The sequence below is a fragment of the Erythrolamprus reginae genome, chromosome 1 (genome assembly GCF_031021105.1).
Source record: "Erythrolamprus reginae isolate rEryReg1 chromosome 1, rEryReg1.hap1, whole genome shotgun sequence".
In the NCBI taxonomy this organism is placed as follows: Eukaryota; Metazoa; Chordata; class Lepidosauria; order Squamata; family Dipsadidae; genus Erythrolamprus; species Erythrolamprus reginae.
The window spans coordinates 5,830,903-5,850,411 of NC_091950.1; the positions used below are offsets into that span (position 1 = coordinate 5,830,903).

General features: G+C 43.1%; 1 protein-coding gene across 1 annotated transcript; it reads right to left on the reverse strand.

Annotated features, from left to right (window-relative positions):
• Positions 1-11,925: 11,925 nt before the first annotated feature.
• On the reverse strand, positions 11,926-19,219 carry LOC139158186 (vomeronasal type-2 receptor 26-like). The gene is made up of 4 exons (XM_070735605.1): positions 18,566-19,219; positions 16,458-16,676; positions 15,182-15,311; positions 11,926-12,830 (listed from the first exon to the last, which is right to left on the reverse strand). Exons 1-4 carry the CDS (start codon positions 19,217-19,219, stop codon positions 11,926-11,928), a joined length of 1,908 nt encoding a protein of 635 aa, XP_070591706.1.
• Between the last annotated feature and the right edge of the window lie 290 nt (positions 19,220-19,509).

Consider the following 19,509-nt stretch of genomic DNA (forward strand, 5'->3'; position numbering starts at 1 on the left):
CTTCAAATCTCATCAGCACTGTAGCACAATTGGGACTGCTTTGTCAACTGGATGGCCTCAGGGCAATTTTATCTGATGTCTCTTTGCATTAACACATTTGTATTACATTACTTTATTTGTTTCTATTTATCACATTCGGAAATTTTACTCTGTGCTGTATTTTATTGTAATGATAAGTTCACAAGTATAATCCATCAATAAACTACTATGATTACAATCATGTTTTCTGTTACTGTGTTTTGGCTTTCACATGAAGGTCAGTTGAGTCTCTCCAAACCCCGAAGCTAGCTTTTTGGAAGACAAGTCAAAGTCTCCCACCATTGGGAAAACCTAGAGCATCTTTTTAAAGCAGGTTTTACCTTAGATGATTCTTGTGGGTTGAAATCCACAGGGAATACATGAAGAATTATTGGGTTTTTTCCCCTGATAATTATAAGGAAAATCAATTGTCCTACCCATTTAGCAATGGGTGTTGTTTGCAACTCAAATAGGGAAAAATATGTTTCTATCTCTTCTTGGTAATCCACAGAGAAGATGGACTTGAGAGTTGAGGCTTTGATCTATATGAAAGTGAACACTTGCACACAAGAGGGAGTTTGACCTGTGACATAGCAAGTTCATATACAATGGGTCCTACTGGAGCATAGCCAGTGGTGGAATTCAACTGGTATAACAATCAGTTTGCTGAGCACTGGTGATGGGCGAACCCAACGGTGTTGGGGTTCGGAAAGTTCGGATGAACTTTAGGCAAAATTCGGCCAAACCCGAACCGACCCCGAACTCGAAACTGAATGGTGAATCCCACCAAGAGATTACAGGGGCGGAGCTTTGACATCACGTATACTGGCAGGTTGCTAAGGACGCTGAGGTGATCACTTCCTGGATTCCATGGAATCCAGGAAGTGATCACCTTGGCATCCTTAGCAATCTGCCGGTGATGTCAAGGCTCCGACCCCGGAATCTCTTTGTGGGAGGGATTCCGCAGCCCCTTCAAAGGGAAGTCTTCATGTAAAAATAAACATTGTTATTTTTACGAAAAAGGACACTGCAGCAGCGCTGCAAGCAAAGAGTGGTCCTTTCACATAAAAATAACAATGTTTATTTTTACGTGAAGACCTCCCTTTGAAGGAGCTGGGGAATCCCTCCCACGAAGAGATTCTGGGGACGGAGCTTTGATGTCACCGGCAGGTTGCTAAGGACACCAAGGTGATCACTTCCTGGATTCCATGGAATCCAAGAAGTGATCACCTTGGCATCCTTAGCAACCTGCCAGTGACATCAAAGCTCCGAACACCGAATGGACCCTGACTTTGCCTGAAGTTTCAAAAAATTTCAGGTTCGTGTTCGGCATACCGAACACCGCAAAATTTGGTACGGACCTGAATTGTGCGAGTTTGGTTCGCCCATCACTACTGAGCACATGTGGATTGATTGACTAAGCAAATTTATATAGCCATTTTTCTGATGCAAAAATGACTAGGAGCAGCATACAATAGTCCATAAAAAGTGTAAATAAAGAAGACAATCTTTGCTTAAAAACTTATACAACATTTATTAAAAAGAACTGGAATTATCGGGGTCCTTAAGTCTGCTAGCATGGCCAGATTTGAAGGAACTTTAGAAGCTCAGGAGTGATGAGGCCAACCAAAGCAGCTCAGCAAGCAAAGGTATAATGAGATCTACCAGAAACATAACTGCTCTTGCTAATGCATTTTGCACCAGCTGAAGCTTCTGCATACTCTTCAAGTGAAGGCCCATTTGGAATGCATTGCAGTAGTCCAACCCTGAGGTGACCAGGGCATCTTTTGTTATGGAATGGGTGCAAGTGCAACTGTCACATAAACAAAATGTGAAAATGCCCTCCTAGCTGCATGATCTTCGAACAGGATTTGTGAGTCCAGGAGGTCCACAAATTTCTCGCAGGGTCTGTTTGGGGAAATGCAACCCCACCCAGCACCATAGATGGTGTAGTCCTAGAACTAGAAACCCTGAAACCCAAAGTTGCTCAGTCTTGCGGGGGTTCTGTAGAAGCCTGTTTTCCCCCATGCAGACACTCATAGTCTCCAGACAGCAGGAAAGGATATGCACAGCACTGCTTAATTTTACCAGAAGCACTGATGTTCAATTGGGTGTCATCAGAATATTGAGGATAGCTCAACACATGGCGATGGTTGAGCTTACCCTGAGGTCTCCTGTAGATGTGAAACAGGAGAGGGGACAACACTAACCCCTGTGGCACCTCACATAAAGAAGATCCAGGGCGGGGTCTCTACTCCACAATCAACACTGAGTCAAGTAAGACAAGGATGGACACAGTAAATTAGCAGTTCCTAGCCCTTCACTCTTCTAGGCCCAGAGCTTTGCCATTGTTCCTGGGATCTTCTGGAGGCCCTCTATCAATGAAAGTGTCACAGCCAGGGGTGGGCAGCAGGCAGGATGGGGTAGAACACAGCTCCACCGGCGGAAATGAAGATACGTGCGGAGCTCCAACTGATTGGCGGCTGTCACTTTCTGGATTACTGGTCTCAGCTTGGGTCTCCTTTTTTTCCCTGCTGCTACATCTGCGCTCCTCACTTTTCCCCTCTCCTGCCCAGCTCCCCTCCTGCCTGAGCTGCAAGCAGAAGGCATGAGTGGAAGTGGTGCTGGCAGCATTTATGCTTAACAGTTCATCTAGTTACCCAACCTGAGGCGGGGGGGGGGGGGGCAATCCAGGAAGGAGAACGTGGGAAACCCAAAGCAAATTGTCACCCCAGCGAGTGACACTGGTAAGGTTGTAAGTTGAGGACTTAGAAACATAGAAGACTGACGGCAGAAAAAGACCTCATGATCCATCTAGTCTGCCCTTATACTACTTTCTGTATTTTATCTTAGGATGGATATATGTTTATCCCAGGCATGTTTAAATTCAGTTACTATGGATTTACCAACCACGTCTGCTGGAAGTTTGTTCCAAGGATCTACTACTCTTTCAGTCAAATAATATTTTCTCACGTTGCTTTTGACCTTTCCCCCAACTAACTTCAGATTGTGTCCCCTTGTTCTTGTGTTCACTTTCCTATTAAAAACACTTCCCTCCTGGACCTTATTTAACCCTTTAACATATTTAAATGTTTCGATCATTTCTCCCCTTTTCCTTCTGTCCTCCAGACTATACAGATTGAGTTCATTAAGTCTTTCCTGATACGTTTTATGCTTAAGTTAACAGTTCACTTGAACGATGATGATCATTCAAGCCACTCCCACCTGATCACATGGTCAGCAAGCTACTCCTCCCCATCACATTAAGCCACACCCACAAAATAAGCCACACCCATAGTGTGGCAGTAAAAGTTTTGGCTGCCCATTACTGGTCACAACCCCAAATACCCCTATCATGAGGACCACTTTGATCTTGACCTTCCACATCCTCTCCAGTTGATCCTTTAGACCCTGGACCAGTGTCCCGTCCTCCTTCTCCCTGATCTTGTTGTCATTTACAGTTACAGATTAACAGAAGGGGCCTTGTAGGTCATCTAATCCAACACCCACCCAAACAGACACTACACCATTGTTCACATATGGCAGTTCAGTGTCTTCTTGAAAGCTTTCAGTGATGAAGCTGACACAACTTCTGAAGGCAAGCTGTTCTATTTGACACTGCTTCGTCTATCTCCACCTTTGGCTTCTTCTCTATGACCTCTTTGTCTGATTCATTGGCCAGGACCTGCCTGACTGCTTTCATCTGGAAGTCCCAGAAGATCTTAACCCTGTTATTTTCCACAACTTTGTGTGGAATATCACATTTGGCCTTGGGAAGGTTTAACTCCTACACTATGTATATGTTCCTGTTGCAACTAGGTGGTGTCATTCAGTGTATGCTGTCCCTGCCTGCATCTTATACCTTGTCACTATATACCGTATATACTCGAGTATAAGTCGAGATTTTCTGCACAAAAAATGTGCTGAAAAATCCAACCTTAACTTATAGCAAAGGAGTGGCGATACTAATACACAAAAGAGTTCCCCTTGAATTGACTCAGACTAAAAGGGACAGGGAGGGAAGGATGTTATTTATTAAAGAAAAAATGAATAATAAGGTAATAACATTAGCAGTAATTTATGCCCCAAATGCAAATACAAAGCAATTCATATTAAATACAAAGCGTAAATTGAATAACTTTGCAGAAGGTACAGTGATTTTGGCAGGTGATTTCAATATTGAATTGATAGCAAGGAAACAGGAAAAAAATAATCTGCCTTTAAATAAATTAGGTATGATGGATCTTCATGCCGAAGCGACAAATAGAACTACGTTTTATTCAGCTAGGCACAATAAGTTTAGCTGCATTGACTATATATTAATGAATAAAACTGGGAATACACATCTTAAAAGAGCTGAAACTGAAAGCACTTGGTTATCAGACCACGCCCCATTATTAGCAGTGATTGTATTTGATTCAAACAAGAAACAAAAAATATGGAGATATAATCCTCTTGTGTCAGGAAGAGAAGAAGATAAATTGAAACTCCAAAAAGAATTGACTGAATATTTTAAAATAAATGATACGGGAAATATGAAGCAATCAATAATTTGGGATGCACATAAGGCCTTTATGAGAGGGAATTGTATTAGTACTGAAATCTATATTTAAAAAAATGTGAGGTAGAAAGGAAAAAGTTAACCTTAACTTATACTAGAGTCACTGACTTTCACTGACCTGAAAACTGCTGTGCAGCATTTTCCAAAGCTCCACAGTTCCGATGTGAAAGGCAGGGAGGAAAGAAACCTCATGGCTGGAAACACTAGGGTTTTTTTTCTTTCTGCTCTTGCTACAGTCCAGCCGACAATACCCCTCAGCTGCCTAATTAGCAGCAGGCTGAACCAATCACAGCTCCTACTCTATACAGAAAGGAGGCACTGAGAGAGCTATCTGATTGGCAGCAGGCTGTACCAATCACAGCTCCTCCTCTACAGGAAGCACTGGGGGAAGGGGCAGGAGGGTTGAAGAGACTTTCAGAAGGAAGAAACCATGACTTTCTCTTCTGATCAAGCCAGCAACAATATTTTACAAGTAAATAAAATGTACAGGTAAAATGTAAGTTACCCAGTTAAATTTGATTAACAGGATAGGTTATTTTGTAAGAAATTGTTGCTTCAAGTAGGGATAACTCTGTGTAATTAAACTTTTTCTTCCAACTATACTTATCCTACCCAAGAGGATTGCTAATGCTGACTTGTTTAAAGCAATACAAAGGTTAGGATAATATTATTAATAGTATGGATTTTGTCATTAATCATTTGTTCTACAAAATTAATATGAATAGATTTACCTTTTTTTAAGAGTATGGTTTCTCCTTATGCAAGATAAATATTATGTAGAAGAAAGATTTTACAATTAATGATTGAGTAACCCACAATTGTTATTTACTGATCTATTGAGATAGTAATGATTTTAACTTATGAAAGATGTTTTAAATGGAAAATCTGAATATTTATTATATGGAAGTTTGATTAAAGCAATTGTTTTGAAAGAATATATGAAATGCCAATTATTAAGAAAATTATAATGATATTGTAATGAAGATTAAGATAACAGGTTTTAAGATTAAGATAACATTCCTAAAGATATTTTAAGAAGTTTTTGGAATTTAGAAAAAGAAAGAATTTGGAAGGGGAGGAAGAAAGATGCAAGAAATAAAAAACATTTTGGAAGGAAAAAGTTACATAATAATAAAAACAACAGGGTTGGAAGGGACCTTGGAGGTCTTCTAGTCCAAGCTCATGCCTAGGCAGGAAACCCTACACTACTTCAGACAGATGGGTATCCAACATCTTCTTAGAAACTTCCAGTGTTGGAGCATTCACAACTTCTGGTGGCAGGCTGTTCCACAGATTCATTGTTCCAACTGTCAGGAATTTTCTCCTTAGTTCTAAGTTGCTTCTCTCCTTGTTTAGTTTCCATCCATTGCTTCTTGCTCTGCCCTCAGGTGCTTTGGAGAATAGGTTGACTCTCTTTGTGGCAAACCCTGAGATATTGGAAGAATGCTATCATGTCTTCCCTGGTCCTTTTTTTCATTAAACTAGATATACCCAGTTCTTGCAACCATTCTTCATATGTTTTTTTTTATTCTCTTACAAAAACAATTTTAAGAAGCTACAATAGAAGAATATTCCATTTTTATAAGTTACCAGTAGCCACTGTATTTTCCGCCCTGGGCTTATATTCGAGTCAATAAGTTTTCCCAATTTTTGTGCCAAAAGTAGGTGCCTCGGCTTATACTTGGGCCGACTTATACTCAAGTATATACAGTATATTAGATTCTCTTTAAGGCTGGATGCAATATTAATGTGTGAGCTACCTATTATACCCATTGAGTCCAATATGACTCTTAGTGATTCTATGGGCCAGGTATCTCCACATCTCCCGATCCTGCACTATGTTTTGAGTTGTTTCATGCACCAATAGGTATCTATTTTGATAGTGTCCAGCCATTGTATGCTTTGGTGGCCTGATTCAAGGGTGTGTTTCAGCAGTTCTGACCAGTTCTGGAGAAACAATAATGGACATTTTCAGTAATTCAGAGAACCAGTAGTGGAGGCTTTAGATACTTTTGGGAATACGGAGGACTGGAAATGCTAACTGGAGAACTGTGGTCAATGGAGGGTGACCAAGGTAGCCAGCAAGAGCATGGAAAGAAAAGGGGAATCCTGGCTGACGGCAGCAGCTAATTTTAAAGTGCTGGACCGGACTTTTAGACATTCCCATTGGACAATTTTAGAACTTAGCCAATTTAGAACTTGGCATTCTTTTGTTGCTTATTTAATGAATTGTCAACTGTTTTCTGTATTTATTCATAATAATTAATATTTATAATTGTATAGCACTAGTTTTATACCTTATATATACCTTATATACCTTTTTCTATATTTTTTATATTTTTAGTATATTTTTATACTTAGCTATTCTCGTATTTTATCTGTTTTAGCTGTTTTAATATTTAATTAATTAATTAATTGGTAATTGTATTTTATATATTTATTAGTGTTCTAAATTGTTATTAATTGAATTTATTTTTAGTATTGGGGGGTTTCTAAATTAATGGATGAGTGGGGTAGATATACCTGTGTGCATGAGTTGAATGGCTGGTATGATTGGGATGGCTGGGGTGGGTGGAGTCACGGTATGGATGAGATGAATGGTAACAGTATGAATGACAGATTTGGCCCACCTGACGCTCGAGAGGCGGGAGGGGAAGGGGCACCGATCTCTGGGGTGGCAGAGGGCCGGAATATTCCAGTGTTGCTGGGGAGAGGCAGATATGGCGGGGGCCACAGAGTTAGCTGTTCCAGGGGAACGAGGGATCTTTGCTTAATAACGATCCCTTGTTCTGGCTCCGTGAGCCCAATCTTGGGTACTGGTGATGAGAGTAACTCTGGCCCTGGGCTCAGGTTGCTGCTGCTTAATGCCAGGTCGGTGGTAAATAAAGCTCTCCTCATCCGGGATCTGATCCTGGATGAGGAGGCCGACCTGGCATGTATTACTGAAACCTGGCTGGGCCCAGAGGGAGGTGTTCCTCTCTCTGAAATTTGCCCAGCCGGGTTTCAGATATGGCATCAACCTCGACCCCAGGGAAGGGGGGGAGGAGTGGCTATTATAGCCAGGGAGAGCTTTTGCCTACGTAGACTCATTGCTCCGGAAATTGCGGGTTGCGAGTCTCTCTTGATGAAGTTGGACTTAGGGGTTCAGGTGGGCTTATTTCTCATGTACCTGCCTCCCAGCTGCGTGTCAAAAGCCCTGCCTGTGCTACTCAAGGAGGTAGCTCGGTTGGCGGTGGAGTTCCCCGGACTTATTGTCCTGGGGGACTTCAACCTGCCGTCACTCGGCAAAACCTCTGGGTTGGCACAGGAGTTCATGACCACCATGACAGCCATGGACCTGACTCAAGTAGTTCAGGGTCCGACTCACGAGGGAGGGCATGCACCTGACATGGTATTCCTTTCCGAGCAATTGAGTAATGGTCTGAGACTAAGGGGCTTAGAAGCATTGCCTTTGTCATGGTCAGACCATTTTCTACTACGGCTTGACTTCCTAGTGCCAATCCTTCCGCCCCAGATGCCTGATGGACCCAGAGGGCTTTCAGACGGCGCTTGGGGTTATTCCAGAGGCAATCGTCCACAGTTCGGCGGAGTCTCTTGCGGAAGCCTGGAACAAGGCTGCAGCAGAGGCTCTTGACCGGATTGTGCCTTTGCGACCTCTCCATGGCGCTAGACCCTGTAGAGCTCCATGGTTCAACGAGGAGCTCCGGAGTTGAAACGCCAGAAGAGACGTCTAGAGAAGCGATGGAGGAAGAGTAGGTCTGAATCTGATCGAACACTTGTAAGAGCTTTTATGAAGACTTACAAAGTGGCGCTCAAGGCGGCAAGATGCGCGTACCATGCCGCCTTGACTGCATCAGCGGAATCCCGCCCGGTCACTCTGTTTAGGGTGACCTGCTCCCTTCTTAATCAGGGGGGAGTTGGGGAGCCCTTGCAGAGCAGTGCCGAGGATTTTAATACATTTTTCGCTGATAAAATCACTCAGATCCGGGCCGACCTTGACTCCAATTGGAAAACAGAGTCGACTGACAACAAGTCAGTCGAGGTGACTGGGGCACGTACTTGTCCACCTGTCTGGGAAGAGTTTGATCTGGTGACACCTGATGAAGTGGACAAGGCCATTGGATCTGTGAGTTCTGCCACCTGTTTACTGGATCCGTGTCCCCCCTGGTTGGTCTCGGCCAGCAGGGAGGTGACACGGAGCTGGGTCCAGGAGATTACCAACGCTTCCTTGGGGAGGGGAGTTTTTCCAAGACTCTATAAAGAGGTGCTTGTGCGCCCCCTCCTCAAGAAGCCTTCCCTGGACCCAGCCGTACTTAATAACTATCGCCCAGTCTCCAACCTTCCCTTTATGGGGAAGGTTGTTGAGAAGGTGGTGGCGCTCCAGCTCCAATGGTCCTTGGAAGAAGCCAATTATCTAGGTCCCCAGCAGTCGGGTTTCAGGCCCGGTTACAGCACGGAAACTGCTTTGGTCACGTTGATGGATGATCTCTGGCAGGCCCGGGACAGGGGTTTATCCTCTGTCCTGGTGCTCCTTGACCTCTCAGCGGCTTTCGATACCATCGACCATGGTATCCTTCTGCACCGGCTGGAGGGGTTGGGAGTGGGAGGCACTGTTCTTCAGTGGTTCTCCTCCTACCTCTCCGGTTGGTCGCAGTCAGTGTTAGTGGGGGGTCAGAGGTCGACTCCGAGGTCTCTCTCTTGTGGGGTGCCTCAGGGGTCAGTCCTCTCCCCCCTGCTATTTAATATCTACATGAAACCGGTGGTTGAGATCATCCAAGGGCATGGGGTGAGGTATCATCAGTACGCTGATGATACCCAGCTTTACATCTCCACCCCATGTCCAGTCAACGAAGCAGCGGAAGTGATGTGCCGGTGTCTGGAGGCTGTTAGGGCCTGGATGGGTGTCAACAGACTCAAACTCAACCCGGATAAGACGGAGTGGCTGTGGGTTTTGCCTCCCAAGGAAATTCCATCTGTCCGTCCATTACCCTGGGGGGTAATTATTGACCCCCTTGGAGAGGGTCCGCAACTTGGGCGTCCTCCTCAATCCACAGCTCACTTTAGAGAACCACCTTTCAACTGTGGTGAGGGGGGCTCTCTACATGGGGCTACCTTTGACAAGTGTTCGGAAACTTCAGATCGTGCAGAATGCAGCTGCGAGAGCAGTCATGGGCTTACCTAGGTATGCCCATGTTTCGCCATCACTCCGCAGTCTGCATTGGCTGCCGATCAATTTCCGGTCACAATTCAAAGTGTTGGTTATGACCTTTAAAGCCCTTTCATGGCACTGGACCAGAATATCTCCGAGACCGCCTCTTGCCGCATGAATCCCAGCGACCGATTTGGTCCCACAGAGTGGGCCTTCCCTGGGTCCCGTCAACTAAACAATGTCAGTTGGCGGGCCCCAGGGGAAGAGCCTTCTCTGTGGCGGCCCCGACTCTCTGGAACCAACTCCCCCCAGAGATTAGAACTGCCCCTACTCTCCCTGCCTTCCGTAAACTCCTCAAGACCCACCTTTGCCGTCAGGCATGGGGAAACTAAAACACCTCCCCCGGGCATGTACAATTCATGCATGGTATGTTTGTGTGTTTGTGTTAGTATATTGGGATTCTTTTTAAATATTTAAATTTATTTGGATTTGTTACGATTTGTTGTGTCTTGTTGTGAGCCGCCCCAAGTCTGCGGAGAGGGGCGGCATACAAATCTAAATAATAAATAAATAAATAAATAAATAAATAAATGTTGAGCAGTTTGGAGAACCAGTAAATACAACTTTCACCCCTATCTATTCTCTACTGCCCAAATCACTGTTGATCTGGAGGAAATGGGAATTTTGCAGTAACCATCCTCTGAAGTGGGGAGGGAATGGAAATTTTACAATATCTTTCCCTTGTCATGCCCATCAAGCCATGCCATGCCCACCATGTCACACCTGTCAAGCCGTGCCCCCAGAATTGGTAGTAAAAAAAATTGAACTCCATCACTGGCCTGGTTTCTTTTTACTGCTAACTCTTTGGTCATGATATGACCAAAGTAAGTGAAACTCACTTTTCCTTCCAGCAGCATGCCTCATGTTATGTGGCCCTGTATTTGCTTGTTAGTCTCATTTACTATCTAAAATGTTGTTTAATGTATTATTCTAATTAGTTAAGCATATCACATCAAAATACTGAGGCATAAGGAGAAACGTTTTAATACTCTAAATTGCATTGTACCAAATCTGAAATGCAAAGGAGGAATTTCAAACAGGAAATAAACATGATGAGTCTTTGGACAGAGATGATTATAAAATAGTAATAGTAATAGTATAGTATTAGTATAGTAATAGTATGTTGTGGTTAGCTCTGGCCCAGCTCCTGCCCCAAGGACTGTGGATGTGGGGGAGACATCCACATGCTGCAGGCCTGTTTTGCCCCTGGTGGAATCTGCTGATGAAGGCTCCTCTGTCCAAGAAGACATGAGTGACAGGGAGGAGGAGAGTGTGGCAGACAGCTCAGAAGGAGATCAATTATCTAGCTCCTCCTTGGATTCAGAACAAGAGTTAATGATACAGCCACGCATGCGGAGAGCGATGCATAGGCAACAACAACTGAGAGAGTATTATCAAAGAAAATGAGGCCACCTGTGGTTGGGTGGGGCTGTGGTCATTAGTGAGGCTGCTATAAATAGCAGCCTGTGGGTTTGGCCATTGTGGAGGATTATCTGATCATTGTGTTTCGTGACTGCTTTACTGACTTTGACTTTTTGTGTGCTGATTTTTCCCTGTTTTGAAACTAAACCAGAGTAAAGTGTGTTTCACTTTGTGAAAGAAGAAGGACTGTGAATTGCCTCACAGCTGCAAGCTAAGTATCACAGGACTGATAAGGGACTTGTACAAATTACCAGTTTGGTTGGAGACGAGTGCTCTTTGCTATCCCAAAAGGGCGCTTGTTTTAATTGAATTTTCATTATAAATAACATTGTTTTGAATTTTCAAACGTGTGTGTGTCTGAAATTTGTACCTGTGAATCTACCAGAGAGCCTGACAGAACAGACCTATATACTGTTTCACAGTGTTTTGCTGCTCTCTTTAAATGTCAGAATCAGCTAATTGGCCCCAACAATCTGGTTCCTCATTTTATTAACCTTGGAAGGAGGGAACAATGAATCAACCTTGAGCCAGTGAGGATTGAATACTTGGCAATCAGCAAAATTAGCCTGCCGTCCTGCATTTTAACCTTTGTGTCATCAAATATTTCCATGATTTCCAATCATTTGAAGGACAAGCCACTCACTTATTTCACAATTTTTAAGAAGCCACATCAAATTTAAAAAAGCAAACTAAAAGTTACTACTTTACATATAAATTAGAAATTTTTGTGCCCCATTATATTTGCTCTCTGATTTAGATCTGACCTAAATAGGATAATGTAGCATTTTGGAAAAAAGATGCAAGCCAAGAGACCAGCCCCAGAGGCTAAGATGGAGAAGATCTCCACGGCCACCATGGACTTCCCTTTGGTGCTCAGATAGGTAGGGAGGAAGGTGATCCACACACTGCAAAAGATCAGCATGCTGAAAGTAATGAACTTGGCTTCATTAAAGCTGTCAGGCAATTTCCTGGCCAAAAAGGCCACTGTGAAACTAACGAGGGCCAAAAACCCCAAGTAGGTGAGGACTGCATTAAACATTAAAGCAGAGCCTTTGTTACATTCCAAGATAGTCTCTCCTGCTAAGGAGTGGAAATCAAAGATGGGAAATGGGGGAGAGGTTATCAACCAGATGGCACAAAGAAGGACTTGGACCAGAGGACAGGCTAAGACAATGGAGATGGTCAATGGTTTTCCTAAGAATTTCTTTGCCCTGTTCCCTGGCTTGGTGGCCATGAAGGCCAGAACCACCGTGACAGTTTTTGCCAAGATGGAAGAAATTGCAAGGGAAAAGAGAATGGCAAAGGTTATTTGTCGGAAGAGACAGGTGAGCATGTGGGGTCGACCAATGAAGAGGAAAGAGCAGAGGAAGCAGAACAGGAGGGAGACTAGTAGGGTGTAACTGAGATCTCGGTTGTTGGCTTTGACGATTGGTGTATCACAATGTTTAAGGAAAATTGCCAGGACTATTGATGTGACCATGGAGAGAGAAAGTGGGAGAGACGTTAAAGCATATCCAAGAGGCTCTTGATAGGCAAGGAAATGGATCTTCTTAGCAATGCATTTGACTTTGTCTTTGTTGGGATATGTGTCTTCTGAACAAGGATCACAGGAAGCTGCATCTGAAATCAAGAGTCACTTTGCATTACAGTACATGAAGTATCATAAAATCACTATTCAATGTTTTTAAAATGAAGTTTATTTTTATTTTTGTAGACAAACAAATATACAATATATAAATAATCCATCAGTGTATCATCTATGTACTTCTTCTGTGCCTTCTCCCTATTTCCCTGTTATTTCTCATATCCTAATATTTATCATTTCATTTGTTATAACAATTCACACCTTTTTTTTACAATACCATTCTATACATGTATTTCAGTGATGGTGAACCTATGGCATGGGTGCCACAAGTGGATTCGGAGAGGGGCGGCATACAAATCTAAGTAATAAATAAATAAATAAATAAATTGTGGAGCCATATCTGCTGGCACGTGGGCAGTTGCCCCAGCTCAGTTTCAACATGCATGTGTGTGCCAGCCAGCTGATTTTTGGCTCACACAGAGGCTCTGGGAGGGCATTTTTGGCTTCCAGAGAGCCTCAGGTGGGGTGGGGGAGGACACTCCGCAGTCTGCATTGGTTGCCGATCAATTTCCTGGCACAATTCAAAGTGTTGGTTATGACCTTTAAAGCCCTTCATGGCATTGGACCAGAATATCTCCGAGACCGCCTTCTGCTGCACGAATCCCAGCGACCGATTAGGTCCCACAGAGTCGGCCTTCTCCGGGTCCCGTCAACTAAACAATGTTGGTTGGCGGGCCCCAGGGGAAGAGCCTTCTCTGTGGCGGCCCCAACTCTCTGGAACCAGCTCCCCCCAGAGATTAGAACTGCCCCTACCCTCCTGGCCTTTTGTAAACTCCTCACGACCCACCTTTGTCGTCAGGCATGGGGGAATTGAGATGTCTCCCCCGGGCCTGTATAATTTATGTATGGTATGTTTGTAGGTATGTTTGCTTAAAAATTGGTTTTTTAAACTATTTTAAATTTTAAATTGTATATTATTGGATTTGTTATGAATTGCTTTATTGTGTTGTGAGCCGCCCCGAGTCCACGGAAAGGGGCGGCATACAAATCTAATAAATAAATAAATTTTTTTTAAAAAATTTACTCTCCCCTGGCTCCAGTAAAGCCTCTGGAGCCTGGAGATTATGAAATACGAGCCTACTGGGCCAACCAGAAGTTGGGAAACAGGCCATTTCCGGCCCCCAGAGGGCCTCCAGGCATCGGGGGAAGCTGTTTTCACTGTTCCCAGGCATGGAATTATAGGTGTGGGCACTTGCACATGCACAATAGCATGTGCCCATGCTCTTTCGGCACCCGAGGAAAAAAAGATTTGCCATCACTGATATATTTTCTCCAACCAACCATAAAATTGACCCCATATCTGAACATATTGTGATTATTATTTTATTATTATTATTATTATTATTATTATTATTATTATTATTATTATTATTATTATTATTTATTAGATTTGTATGCCACCCTTCTCCAAAAACTCGGGGCAATTCCTTTCTTTAATTATCCAGTTCAATCTATTCATTTCTGCACAATCCAATATTTTCTTAATTATTTCTTCCTCCATAGGAATTTTCTCTTCTTCCCATCTTTGCACAAACATTATCCCTGTGCCCTTATCACAGGTACAATCAAGTATACATGTTCCTTATTGAATTTCTCTGGTAAGATACCCAATAGAAACAGTTCCAATTTTAAATCTTTATGCTGCTGTATCATTTATTCTAAACATGTTTTAATTTTAATCCAATAATTTCTTGTTTCTAGACATATCAATAGGGAACCTTCAGTCCTTCGGGATTGGGCAGCATAGAAGTCGAATAAATAAATAAAATAAATAAATAAGCTCATGAATTGTGCTTTATCCTGGAACAGAGCCGGGGTGGCGCAGCAGGTAGAGTGCTGTACTGCAGGCCATTGAAGCTGACTGTAGATCTGAAGGTTAGCGGTTCAAATCTCATCACCGACTCAAGGTTGATTCAACCTTCCGTCCTTCCAAGGTGGGTAAAATGAGGACCCAGATTGTGGGGGCAATAGCCTGGCTCTATTAAGAAGTGCTATTGCTAATATGTTGTAAGCCGCCCTGAGTCTAAGGAGAAGGGCAGCATAAAAATTAAATAGATAGATAGATAGATAGATAGATAGATAGATAGATAGATAGATAGATAGATAGATAGATAGATAGATAGATAGATCAATGAATAAATCAATAAATCAATAAATAATTACCCTGCATTAAATTGCTGAGGAGCAGAAAAGCTGGCTGGGGCGACATTGGAGGAAATTTAGATCCATAAATTTGGAAGTTCTGCTAAAAAACATGAATTTTTTGAAGCATGTCAATCAACCAAAAATGACAACACAATTGATATATATTTAAAGTGTGCCCTACCTGTCTGGTTTGAAATGGTTGCTTCTGGACAAGGCATACATTGGTAGCAACAGACCTGCTCTCCCTCTGGAACTCTTCTCCTCTCTCCTGCATGGCACCTCTTCATGCCACACCTGGCAAAGGGCACCTTCTGAAAGAGGAAAGAGAAATATTGTAGGTGGCTCAAGCATTGAATATGTCTCCTTTATTGATTTGTTCATTTCTGTTTCCATGGTCATAATGTTTTCAAAAGAAATGGTTATCTAAGATCCATCACAAATCAGGAAACCTGTGGAGGGATTAAGGCCAGTGACACTCTAAACCACCAATGAATACTGGAGATTGGAATTGGGACTCGGCAAACAAAACAAGACTTATGAATTGAGATATAGCTTTTCTAAAATAAACAGTCTAAAACAAGTTTTGATCTGTCACAAATCAGACTTCAAACATGATACAGTAGTACCACTAGATACGAGCATAATTCGTTCCATTAGGGAGCTTGTATCTCGAGGCAACTCGTATCTGGAACAAGTTGTTTTTCCCCTCCAATATAACCAAAAGCAAGGATTCTTGTGCCACCTAGTGGACGCTCGGCTTGTATCCCGAATTTGAGTTCAGGAATAGAACAGAAATGTCTCTCCCCTCGTGGCTCATATCTTGAAGTACTCACATGTAGAGCAGTTTGTATCTAGAGGTACTACTGTATATGCAAAGCAGGTTTTTCATCAAATGGTTACCAACATTTCAATTCAGTAACCCATTTTCCAGTAAGGAGGATTTTTCTTTTGCTAAAATTATTTGACCGCCCAGCTGTTCTGACCAGGCTCAGCAAACCCCAGAAGATAATGTTCACAGAACCAGGGAAATCAGACCAGGTTCATATAAAATAGATGTATTAAAAATAGCATTTCAAATTTACAAACTAAAGAAGCATTATTCAAAATCTGGGCAATGGTCCATGTCTCAATTAGTTGTCTGGGCTGAATTCCAGAAGATCATTAAAGTCTCTGATCAGAAGTTATTAATATTCCAGACTTACATCATTCTGGCAAAAGTCCTGAAAAGACAGGATGGATATTTGATATAGCATCCAAGAAACAAACTGGATTTTTCTACAGCATGAATGGACTCCTAGGCATGGTGGAAAAGTTGTTTGTCACAAACAGTTCTTGTGAGACTGTTCCTATATATAGTGACAAGGCATGGCCAAGTGTTCCCTAGAGCTACCATCTTCTGATCCTCGAAATTCAAGACCAGCTGAACTGGACTTGGACCAGTGACAATATCAGCTCACCTTTCTTGCCCAGACAATTGCATCAGAGTTGATGGTGAAATGCTGGTTTTGGGGAGCCCCAGGATCTATATGTCCAACTTTCATGGAGACAAATGATAAATTGGGGAAGAGAACCCAATTGAGAAGATCATAGTGAGCTGACCCCAGTCCATTTTTCGAGAAGTAGATTTCATCTCCAGCACTGTTGTTGAACTGGACAGTTCTCAAATAGTGAAGAAGCTGAAAGAAAAGAGTCCTTCATATATTGGAATAATTGGCTGAAAGACACAAATGAGACATCATGGCTTCTATCATTCTGGGGTGGCCATCATCTGAGGAGATGCATGTATATCTAAGGATTTAGAAGAGGGTTTTTTGGTGGAGAGCAGTGTTCCCTCTAAGCTGAGTTGTGCGCTGGAGCACGGGAGATTTAAAAGCTCAGCCCTGAAGATTGCAATTCTAGCGCAAAGGACTGAGATTGCTGAGATTTTAAATTCCCGCGCTACAGTAAAGGGGGAAAGGCGGGAAAGAAAGGGGCCAATTGGTGGCCCGCTTTCCTTCCAGCCCCATTAACCCTTTCTCCTTCTGGCTAGAATGGGTAAGCCCCTTACCATGGGTGTTGTTGTTGGTTGCGGATCCGCCGGACCGCCACCAGCCCAATGTCCATCTACGGGGGTGGGGTGGGCAGATGCACTGGCCCGACGATGTCCGTCTGTGGAGGGGAGGGTGGATCCGCCAGCCCCACCAGGCCGATGTCCATCCACGGGGGGATCCGCTGGAATGACAGTGTCTGTCCGTGGGGGGGCACTGACCAAAGGCTGCCAAAAGGCAAGCGGCCTAGCGGCGTGCCCCACCACTGAGCTTCTTGCTGTCTGGGGGGGGGGGGGGCGCTGACCAGGGGCTGCCAAAAGGCAAGCGGCCTAGCGGTGTGCCCCACCACCGAGCTTCTTGCTGTTTGTGGGGGGGGTGCCGACCAGGGGCTGCCAAAAGGCAAGTGGCCTAGCAGCGCACCCCGCCACCAAGCTTCTTGCCGTCTGTGTGGGAGGCCGCTGATGCCGAACGTGGTCCGTCCATGATGAGGGGTGCAGGGCAGGCACAGGCAGCCCTAGGAGAGAAAGAGGGAGGGAGAGAAAAGAAAGAGAGAGAAAAGGAGGGAGAGAAAGGGATGGAGCGAAAGAGAAAGAGGGAATGAAGGAGGGAGAGAAAGAAAGAGGATGAGATATAAAGGATAGAGAGAAAGAGGGAGGGAGAGGAAGGAAAGAGAGAGAAAAGGAGGAAGAGAAAGAGGGAATGACGGAGGGAGAAAGAGTGAGAGATAGAAAGGATAGAGAGAAAGAGGGAGGGAGAGAAAGGAAAGAGAAAGGGAGGGGAGAAAGGAAAGAGATGAGAGAGGAAGGAGGAGAGAGAAAGGAGGGGAGCAAATTCTGGATGTCAGAACTCGCGTACGCATGATAGCGTGCGCCCACACTTTATTTATTTATTTATCTATTTATCTATTTTTCTGTTTGTTTGTTTGTTTATACATACATACATACATACATACATACATACATACATACATACATACATACATACTTCTATGCGACCCAGTCCCAAAGGGACTGCCGCTCTGACACTATACTTTTCCGCCCATACCGGGAAAAAATAGTGGAGAGCTGAGTAATCAGCAGTAATGTTTAATAATATTTAAAAACACAATTTAAAAAACCCTTATAATAAAACAATCACACAACCCAATCAGACCATACATAAACCAAAATAGTTAGGGGAGATATCAATTTTCCTCATTTCCTCCTCCTCCCACCCAAATTCCGAGCTTTTATTTCTTTCCTAATGGGTTTGGACACATTATTTGCTTTTACATTGATTCCTATGGGAAAAATTGCTTCTACTTAAGAACGTTTCTACTTAAGAACTTGGTCACGGAACAAATTAAGTTCTTAAGTAGAGATACCACTGTACTTAATTCACTTAATAATTCTTTAAAAAAAAATAAATACTGTTTCTATTTGGTTTGATGCCCATTTGATGCAGTGATATGATGCCATGCAGATACTTATTTCCAGAAATGCACATGGGGGGCTTCATCTCCAGAGATTTGTGGAGTAAAGAAAAGTCACAGAAATTACCTGCCATGGCTGGATATTTGAGATCCGCTTTCCAAATTTTAACATGCCTGGTCCCCCTCTGGGTCCATGCATTACATGTAAAGCATTTGCCACAGCATAAATGGCATTGTAGATTTTGTAACTTTCCCCTGTCATGCTTGTTTCAAAGAGGTAAGATGGCAGATTCTGTAAATTCTGTTTTCCTGTACATGGTTTTTTCCCCTTTGGAAGCATCACTCCTGGCTTCTGAATTTCACAGTAAAAGACCCACATCCACCACTTTGGGAGAAAGTGATCCCCTTGTGGGTTCAAAGGGTCTAAAGACATGAGAGCATGGCTGAACTCTGAGATATCCCTGGTGTAGTCTCTAAAATGCAAAGCCCCATGAAAGGGCTTTATAGCTTGTAATAGATATTCAGATTTCAACACATTAAATTTCCAATTGGATGTAAAAATCCAGACTTTTAGAAATGATAGTTTTGTCTGCGTTTCATAAGCTAACACAAATAGTTGTACATTTCTAATAGTACTGGAGTCTCCAAACAGAACAATCACTTCGACTTTAGACCAAGTGTTTAAAATATGGATTATTTTCCAACCTGCACAATGAACAAAATCAGAATCCAGCAACTGAGTGAAAGCCAGGCAGATCTCCTTCTCCCTGAGCATTGGCATCACAGATGAAATGAAATGTCCCCCATTGTCATCATCAGGGACCACCAACCCAACCCAGTTCCACTGGAAGTACAAGAGCAGCTGGACTAACTTCACATACAGAGGAAATTCACTGGGATTAATCCGGAAGAAGGAAGGATGAATTCTTCTGTCTCCTTCAGTGAACTCAGAGCCAACGCCAAGCTGGAGAAAATGAGAATCCTCTTTAAAAGACAAAGTACATTTTAATGATGACTTCAAGGCTCCTCATTGTATGCTTTATTGCCCCATCAGTCAGTTTTATCCACTTT

What these genes read in the sequence shown, in the direction of transcription:
- LOC139158186 (XM_070735605.1), bottom strand. Translation starts at nt 19,219, where the DNA reads ATGCCAATGCTCAGGGAGAAGGAGATCTGCCTGGCTTTCACTCAGTTG. An exon ending in CAAATATCCAGCCATGGCAG is followed by an intron (nt 16,677 to 18,565) that starts GTAATTTCTGTG and finishes CTTTTCTTTCAG; the next exon opens with CTTCTTCACTATTTGAGAAC. An exon ending in AACCATTTCAAACCAGACAG is followed by an intron (nt 12,831 to 15,181) that starts GTAGGGCACACT and finishes TCTTGATTTCAG; the next exon opens with ATGCAGCTTCCTGTGATCCT.